The sequence below is a fragment of the Antrostomus carolinensis genome, unplaced genomic scaffold (genome assembly GCF_000700745.2).
Source record: "Antrostomus carolinensis isolate BGI_N321 unplaced genomic scaffold, ASM70074v2 scaffold36134, whole genome shotgun sequence".
Classification (NCBI taxonomy): Eukaryota; Metazoa; Chordata; class Aves; order Caprimulgiformes; family Caprimulgidae; genus Antrostomus; species Antrostomus carolinensis.
In genome coordinates this window covers 51,537-61,082 of record NW_010312416.1, presented here as the reverse complement: position 1 = coordinate 61,082, position 9,546 = coordinate 51,537, and the positions used below count along the sequence as shown (strand labels likewise).

The 9,546-nt window shown below is 39.8% G+C and overlaps 1 protein-coding gene across 1 annotated transcript in view; it reads left to right on the top strand.

Annotated features, from left to right (window-relative positions):
* Positions 1-758: 758 nt before the first annotated feature.
* Positions 759-9,546, top strand: part of UBE2E3 (ubiquitin conjugating enzyme E2 E3) — a 55,926-nt gene continuing 47,138 nt past the window's right edge. Inside the window, exons 1-2 of the mRNA XM_029084749.1 lie at positions 759-952; positions 3,101-3,151. Coding sequence (XP_028940582.1) covers positions 759-952; positions 3,101-3,151 — 245 coding nt within the window. The remainder of the gene's footprint in view (positions 953-3,100; positions 3,152-9,546) is intronic.

Sequence of the window (9,546 nt, the reverse complement as noted above, 5' to 3'; positions counted from 1 at the left end):
GCTGTGCAGAAGGTGCAGTTTGAATTACGCTTCTTCCCCCTCCGGCAGCTCGGTGGTGGCCAAATGCAGCTCTCGCTGCTGGCCGGGTAAATAACCGGGGCTGCTGCTGCCCCAGTTGCTTTAAATGCATCTTGGGGTTTTCCCTTTAAAAAAAACCAACAACAACAAAAAAACCCTTCGTGTGTCCCCCGCCCCCCCCTCCTTCCCCAGCCCAGCCCTTTAAATGCACAGAGCAAGTGTACGTTTCCATCTGAAACCAACCCAAGTGTTATTGGCAATATATTTTCTTGGAGAAAGGGGGAGAGGGGGGATCTGGCGTTTGGACCCAATAAAATGCTCTGCTCCAGTGTAAATATTTACAGGGTATTACTGACTTTTTAAAAAACATTTTCAGCGAGGTCTGTTATTTACAATGTGTCATAAGTTATTAATGTTCATTGCCTAAGTACCCTGCTAAATCTGCCTCATGCCTTAGAACAAAGTCGACAATTGGCATATTGTTTAAAGTATGAAAAAAATGCGAGTGGGTTTAAAAATTGGAAATATCTGTATTTCAGGAGCGTAAATATTGCTTTGTAGCTGTCAAACTGCAGCCCTTGGGGATGAGACAAAGAAGTATATTTTGGTTAATTTCTCAGTGAAACAGAGTTGTTACCGATTGAAGTGTTCTCTGGAACTTGGGGTATGGCAAGAGAGAGCCCTGCCTGTTGTATTAACTCTGCCTCTTTTCTTCTCCTTCCCCAAAAAAGTTCCCCACAATGTCCAGTGATAGGCAGAGGTCAGACGATGAAAGTCCAAGTACCAGCAGTGGTAGTTCAGATGCCGATCAGAGGGATCCACCTGCACCTGAACCCGAAGAGCAAGAGGAAAGAAAACCCTCTGCCACCCAGCAGAAGAAGAACACCAAACTATCCAGCAAAACTACTGCTAAGCTATCTACTAGTGCTAAAAGGTAAAGGAGACACTGAAACATCCTGTAGTATTTCTGCACAGAATTTTGAGTCATGGTATTTTCATTGCACTTTTCAAGGCAGAGGGGTTCTTCTTGTCAAGCTGTGTGGAACAGCGTGAAGTACCGACTTGTGTAGTACAGGAGCCTACCAGGCAGTTTCTTCGTTAATCCAAGTCTTATTGGGGTAATAATTACACAGACTTGTCACACGTCTTTTGAAGAGTTGTTTGAGAACTTGGTAACTTACAGGCTGGCGGGATGGGACGGGGGGGTTGGTGGTGCACCTAAACACCTTCCCTATTTGCGAAAATGCGCGAGTGTCAGCTTCGGGTGTCTTCTTCAGGCTTAGGTTTCCATGTCTGGTTGATATAGGGTGGAGTCCTCCTGATGGATTTTATTATGGTCTGTGGACTGATGACAAGCAATGCACTTTAATTAAAGAAGTCACAAAACCCCAGTGGCTTCTGTGGGCCTTATGACTAGCTTTTCATATGGGAGAGCCTTATACACCTTGAAGTAATGGGTTCATTCTGTGGTTCTTTCAGGAGAAACTTAGGCGAGTTTTCTCCCTTAGGATCTGCAGATTCAAACCAATGGGTTCTACTGGTAGCCTTCACCTTTAAATGTAAAAATTTTCAGAAACTTTGTTTAGTTGTATCTGTTACACTTCTGGCAGTCCAGCTCTGGAAACATGCACTCTGGTAATTTTCTGTCTGAAATAAGCGAACTTTAAATCCCTTGATTTCAGTGGTCTTCAGAGGTGAAAGGTAACTGCAGTCCTTTCCCTGGAGTTGCTTTTCTTTACAAACATTTACAAACATTTCTTGCTACACTGTAGCAAGAAAAGCTGTAGAGAAGCTGTAGTACCTTCAAGTTTTACTTATCCAGCATGAATAATGTAGTTATAACTTTTAGGAATGCTTTAGTAATTTTGTGTTGGACTTAATTCAGTAAATACTTTTTGAAATGTGTTAAAATTGCTGCAGAGTATGACTGGGTGGCTTTGGTGACTTTTGAGCTTGTTGAAGAAACCCTTTAAGGTATAACTGGCTAAAGAAAGAAGAGTTCTGGAAATGCTGTGTAGGCTTTGTAATTTCCTATTACTAACTTTTTTTCAAAAAACCTGGGATGCAGGCTTTTGAGACTGAGTTTTCCTCTCTTGCTTTTATTTCACTTAATTGTTGTAAGTCTAATTCTGTACATCTCTGTAGTCTGACTGAACTGAAGGGTACTAGTGCAAGGGTGTGCAGAGCAGTTCCTATTAGCTTGTATTTTAACACTTGCTATTCACGTGAAATTCGTGGTCTTGCTCATACGGATCTTCTTCTCAAGAGGAATCTTATTTGATATTTTTAAGAAGAATTTACTGTGTGTCTTTTGAAATCACAGCTCTTATGTATCTGAGTAAACTATTAAATTGACAGAAAGTTTTCAGTATTCCTCTTCTGGATCTTAATACGTTGGGAATGGTTGTAATAGAGTAAAGCTAAGCACAGATTATTTCAAGTTATTATATCACTTTTTATCATGTAAAAACAGCTACTGTATGAGGCTGGGGGAGGAAAGGCAGCAGAAGGTATGGAGAGAAGCAAAGTTGATCCAGAGAGATTATTCCAGTAACAGAGACAGCCTGGCAGATCTGCAAATCCACTTTTTAAACACACTGCAAAGTAGTAGGTAAAATATTGTGAAAAGAGTGTGTCTGCTGCCAGCACGGTTCACTTCTTCAGCCTCGGTCACAGGTCTGTAGCGCCGGTTTAAAGTCATTGTCAAATCTGCCTGTACAACCCCCCTTTTTTCCCCCCCCGCCTCATTTGCATATTAGCTTGAAAAGAAAATCTCTCTGGTAAAAAGTGCTCGGATGCAAAAAAGAGTTACTTTTCTGAATACTTGTGGGAAATTTCTACCCAATGCAGTTGTAACTGTTCTGTTTACATACAGCGTGGAGCAGGAAAAAAGCTGCAAAGTTTCTCAGCTGTGGGATTTGGGTTATGCCTCTGAGAACAAAGAGGAAGCAGCCATGTTAGCATTACTGAAGGCAAAGCCAATCTTGCATTTAACTGCATGGTGGTAGAGGGCAGTGTAATTCCCTGATTTATTCTATAGACTATCTCAAATGCTTTGTGTCTGTTCTCATTTCACCAACAGAATCCAGAAGGAGCTAGCTGAAATAACCCTTGATCCTCCTCCTAACTGCAGGTATGTAACAGCTTCTTAAATTGTGGACAGTGGTAGGAGATTAATGTGCTCAGGCTAACAAATGGGAAACTTAGTGTTTACGACTGGTGACTGCTAGACAAAAATTGTGTACAGCAGATTGAACAAGCACAGGGAACCTTTGATATTGAAGTTTGCTATTTTGTCTGCATGTCAGAGGCGTAGTCATTAGTGATTGATGTACATAGTAAAGTGTATTCAGTTTGGTTTTTGTAGCTGGTCACTGCCTTCATGAAACTAATTACATGAACTTAAGAATATGCTGAAGCTTTCAACTTAATGTCTGCATGTAGTTTGAACTGGCTTTTTGAGTGCCAGGTTTACAGAGTTATCACTTCATTCTGAAGTAAAGGTGAAGAACCATATGTGATTTTTATATGCTTTCTCTTAGTATGGTGCTTAACAGTTAGATAAGCTGAAGTCTTGCCTTTAAATTTATGTATCTGTTGGTCAAAGTTGTAGTCTCTTGATAGAGGATATTTTTAAGGAAGTTTCCAGCTTGGGAGATGCTTCTGTTAGGTTTTAGAAAATGAAATTGTAAGCTTGGAGGATTGAGTGAGTTAGTCTTAGATAAAATGACGGGAACTGGAGCACTTGGTCTGTAGGAAAGTTAAATGATAGCCTAGCTAGTTTATTTCTTTAAATCTTTTGCATGTTTTATTTTTGTTTAAAGGATGCATAAAAATTCTTATTAGCTGTGAGCATCCAGTGTTCAGATTTGCGGTAAAGATACATTGAAATAATGGTGCTTTCATTTGATGCATCTCAATAAGATTTCCGACTGCAAGGTAACTTCAAATTAATAGCTCAAGTGTAACAGCGAGCCTTGTACACATTTAAAGAAATGCTGGAAGTGCTTTCTGGTTTTATATTGGAATTGTTTGGCTTTTTGAATAGCTGGTTTGGTGCAGGTCTTGTGAATTCAGTAAAATGCAAGTTGTTCTCCTGTCTGAATAGTCTGTGAGGGCAGGGACTAACCAGAGCTGTGTTTTATTGAATTTGTGGTAAAAGTGTCCTACCCTGAGGACTGTGCTGTAGGTTGCCTGTGGCAGTCTGATGTATGTGCATGCTGAGTCGGTGGCTCTCCTTCTTCAACAGAGGCAAGCTCTGTCGAGAGAGCAAATGTCTCTTGGGTTTGGGGTTTCTTTTAGGGTTTTTTTTTTATTTTGTTTAGTTTTTAAATAACTGTTTTAAATAACTTTTAATAAATTACTGTGATCTAGTTCTGTGTTGTTCATACAGTTTATACCAGGACCCCCAAAGGGAGCATGGTAGGAGAGAAGGTATTTAAATGAAATAGAACACCAATACTTTGCCTTATAGTTGCTAAAAAGATATTTGTAGCAGTTTCAGGTATAGCAAGTTACAGCTTGGCTTTTAGAAAGAGAAGCCTCCCCCCTCACACCCTTGGATACCATCTGATATTTAGCTCCTTGTGAAAGCGTGTTTCTCTTGTATTAGCACAAGAGTATTGCAGAGTTTTTCTTGTGAGCTGGTACTACCAGCTGTCCAGGAATGTTGTCGAGAATGATGGAAAAACCCCCCATGTGTCTAAAATTATTCAAGTTTCTCTCCTACAGAGGATAGTGGAAAAGTTTATTTTTTTGCCAGTGAGGTAGTCGGTGATTTTGAAGAGGCATTTAACCCTTTTTTTCAAGAGCAACTGTGTGACAAGTGCATTTTTGCTTTTTGCAAAGTAAAAACTATTTACAATAGACATTGGCTTCTGTAACAGAAATTCTGGGTTTTCAGGATGAACAGTTTGAACAGAGTTTCAGTGCCTGAAGGATTACTGTTACACTGGAATTTACTTGTTAGAAGCAGCCTTTCTGGTATCAGGACGTAAATTCAGCTGTGTGTTACGTGCAAAGCAGTGAAGCTTGTAACACACTTTCTTTTAAGGTGAAGTAGCGCAGATTAGGCAACAGACTGACACAGCAGGCATATGACCCCTCTTCATTGCTCCTCATGCAACAAGCAGCAGAACACTACTTACGCATTTCTTGTAAAAGAAAATGACTTTGTAAAAAAAATATTTAAAAGCCTGTATAACTTGGGCATGTTCACATGTGCTTTAAAGATAAAAAACCTTGTGTCATAAGATCTCCCAGAGAGATTTCTTCATGCAAAGTTGTTTCTCTTCCAGTTCTAGAGCGCACCCTTATCATTTGCAGTCCACATGTTGCAGGCTTCACAAGAATACAACTGCCAACCGATGCTCTTGGAGGTTGATTGCCCTTCTGGTTACTCAGTTACAGAAGTGATAAAAAAATTAGCAATTTTAAAAATACGATAATGGCACATAGAAAATATTGTGCTACTCTAACAGGATACAGTACAAATACTGAAGAGCATGTTGAATTCTCCCATATCATGTTAAAGACTGAGGGCTGCTGACATTTCTCACCCGCCAGTGTAACTGCACGTGGAGTCGCTCCCTAATCCAGTTCTATCGAAGTGATCTGAGGCTGATTTAGCTACTTAAAACTGACACCGACTGGTTGTACTGTGGTTCTTGTGCAAAAGAGGTGTAGGTTTCCCCAGCAGTTAAATTTCCCACAGTCACATAACATCTGTTTTATAAAATTGTCAGAGCCCCAAGAGAGCCCCGTTCCTGGGTGTGCTGAGCAGGCCTGGACTGCACATTAACTTCTATTTTAGGCACTGGGATAGCAGAATGACAGACATAGTAAAAATATCTAAATAGCAGGTTTTCGCTTGCTTATTTCAACAGTAAAGATTGTTTTCTGATTCTGTTAATTGGACAAGGAGCTGAGAAAAATCGTGTTGTCATGCGTCACATTGTCATGTTTGTGAGCAGTGAATACAAACTGCATCTTTGGGGGTACCAAGTATAAAACTTAATATCTTTATGCTGATAGCTTTAATATTTAATGTACAGTAATGTTCTCAATTCCTGTGATTACAGTTGATTTTCAAGAAAGATAGAACATTGAAAACATTAAAATTAGGTTTGGTCTTAAGCCACGAAAGGTGTTGGAGGGAAATCAAGTACTGCTTTCTCCTCATGTTTTCTTCTGTCCAACAGAAGAGCCTGAAACAAGTCAGTTACTGTCCAACATGCACCGTAGCACTAAGACATACAGGTAAACTGAGGACACAGGTGTCTGATCCTGTTTTTTCTTGCTTTTGCTGGCTTAACTCAAAGCTGTGCTACTTGGTGCTCTGTACTGTATTTAATTTCTTTTGTGCTTTTAATAGCATAAAGCAAAGCTAAAAAGGTCTTGGCCCTATTGCTCCTAGGCAGCTCAATTTCAAACCATGGCCAAGTGCTTATACATACCTCAAGGTATGGAAGTGTGCCAAACCCCTCCGTTGTACATTCTCAGGAAAATGCTGCAAAGATCTTGCACATAATACAGGATAAATCTGGGCTGCAGAGATGCTCTTAAGTAGGTTTGACGTATCTGGAATAACTATTTTCAGTTCATGGCATAAAACTGTTTAGCTCAGAGGTCACCGCTCTGTAGTTAAGGTTATATCTGAGGCTGCTGTTCCGACCTGCCCAACTTGGAGGCTGCAGCTCAGGTGGAGCAGAGCACAGCTGGCTCCAACGCTCCTTATACTTCCTGGATTTTAGAGCTGGCACAAGTGAGACTGTTCCCCGGGGTACTGTGATTTATAGCAGCTTCCTTTAGCTGTTCCTAGCTGCCCTGATGATCCACAATAGCAAAAATATGTACTCCCTGTCTTCTTTCCTCACTCATTTACATTCCAGAATTAATCATTGGTCATCTTCATGGAAAAGTTTTTGAAGTTTAACCTAGTATTAAGTAAATTTAGTAACATCCAAGCCAGCTTAGTTTGTAAGCCCACTTTACAATAAATCCAGTTTCGTATAAACTTTGTAGGAAATGAAAGCAAACACCAAAATCACTGTATCCACTCAGCTTAATTCATACTCAAAAGAGGTGAGTAAAGATAGTACATCTTTCCCGTGCAAGTGGGAGAATTTAAGCATTTTATAGTCTGTTCTCTGAGTTGTCTTTAATCTCTTCTCTTTGTTAAATTAAAGGTCAGACATCTGAAAGCAAGTGGTTTAAAAAAAAAAAAAAAAGGAGGAAAGGCCAGACAAAACACGTGCCTTAGAGCACTGGTCAGAGAGACAACTTTCCTCCTTTGTAGCTGATGGGAAATAGGAATTCTTAGCTGAGGAGGGCTGCTTGGATCATCTCAAAGACTCCTTGCTCTGTCTCATCCTCTGGCTAGTAAGTGCCTGACCTGATGGGTGTATTGAAATGATTTTCCTTAATAGGGATTGTTATTTCAATTACTATTTATTTTCAGGTCTTGTATGCTAATATATACTAATCTGATTTCTTGAGCAATACTACAAAAGGTAGCAGTTGACAATTTTGATGTTTGTAACCTCTCCTGGGCTTGCAAGTAGGTTGATAATTTATGAGTACTTCATTTTAAAATTACACTCCAAAGTATGTATACTAAGCACAATGGGAGCAAGACATGTAGGGGTTTTGTTTTAGTACAGGATTCTTCTGCTTCCTAAGGACTGCATTTGTCCCTTTCATTAGTGCCACATCTTGGGCTAATTCTACACTGCAGAATGTTGCCAACCCAACCCCACGGTCTGGAGTTTGACACAAAGAAAAATGACTGCGAAACCCTGGCAGACAAATGCTATTACTGGTTTAGTTATGGACCCATGAATCCAGATGTTTGTAACTGTCTCACTGTGGTTATTACCCCATCAGTGGGGAAGCATTGCTGTACATATTTAAAGCAATATTATGAAGGTATTCTTCAGACCAGCAATTTAAGCTCTTTCAATTGAGCTGTCTGAAACAACAAGAAATGAACAATTGTGCTGCTGGTGTAGGCTCTTCCACGTGCAGAGGTACACTGGATTCAAGCTAATGCAGCCTTGTGTTAAGGAGGAAGGTGGTGCAGCTAAGCTGCTAGAAGCCTTCCTTTTGTTAACATGCTCTATCTACAGTAAGGTTATAGGCAAATGTTTACTCTGCAAACAGTTGTGCCTGTTGAAGATGTTACTGCACGGCTGTGGTTTGCTCCAGTTCTGCCATGAGATGACTACTCTAGTAAGTAAGTGAATCAGATTCATGTGATTACTCCATAGTGCTCCCCAGGGGAAAAAAAGAAAAAAAAAGAAAAAAAAATCCAAGTTTGCTTAAACAGTTTAAATAGGTGATTCAAACTAACTGCTGAATTTTTCCTCCCTCCCTTCAGAGTAGGCATTGTTCACACAAAGCATTTTGTCAGACACACCAGGATATGAAGAAGTCAATCCATTCCTTTGTCTCTCAAATGTAGTAAGTTTCCATCTCTCCTTTGTCAAAGCCAGGCGTTAGTTCTGTGGCTTTTTTGCAATCAGTAGGAGAAAGAATATTCTGAATGCAATCAAATACCAGGCCCCTATACAGTAGCACAAATGTGTGCCCAAGTCTTCACGTGTACTATTTTTTTTTCTAGTCAAGCTGTTGAATTTTCAGATCAATGTCAGTCCCACAGTTTTGTGTTTATTCCATTAATATCTTATTGGCCAAACATCTTCAAATTGCTAAACATGGAGTCTCACTGAGGAAAAAAAAGATGTCAGTTTTGCTTGTTTTCACCTCTGCAGTGAAAGCTCCAGCTGTGAACACTAAATAGTTCCCTATAGAAGGAGAAGTTGATTAAGGTATGTAAGAGACAGTATATCAGGAGTATGTGCAAAAATGCCTGTGCTGAAGCTGAATGAGCAAAATTTAAAAAACATCACACAAACTCTATTTGATAATGTATCTTCTGATAGTTACATTATACTTTTTATTGTCTCTCCCTGCCCAGCACTTTCTCACCACCAAGTGCAATAAATGCATGCTACAAGAAAAGAAAGCTGAAGTTTGCAGAATGGTTCTGAGAACACAAACCCACACGATTATTTCTAGCACTTCCTTCCCTATACCAAAGTTTGCAGTTGCAGTTACAAAAATACAATGAAGAAGGTTCACAACTCCTGTAAGAATGTTTGAAATAGCTCTCAAGTGAATATTGAAATACTACTTTTTAGTATTGTCCAGCTCTGAACATAGTCCGGCAGTTCCCTCTGAAGCAATTCCCTCATTGTTAGTTGCTGAATGTAAATCAGTGGCTCTCAGTGATTTAAAGATATATTTATCTACTGATAGCCTTGATTTATCTAGAATTATTTCCACTAAGCGTTTTCTTCCCTTCTCTTTCTTTCCTCCATCTTTCTTACCAGAAGAGTATAGTCTAGGTCAGAGTAGGAAGGAGTGGTATCATTTAGCACAGCAATCAGAAGTCTGGTATTTTTGTATTTCTGTCCATTTGTAGTAATGGCCTGATTCTGCCATCTTTAGGTGTGCAGAGTGGCTTTT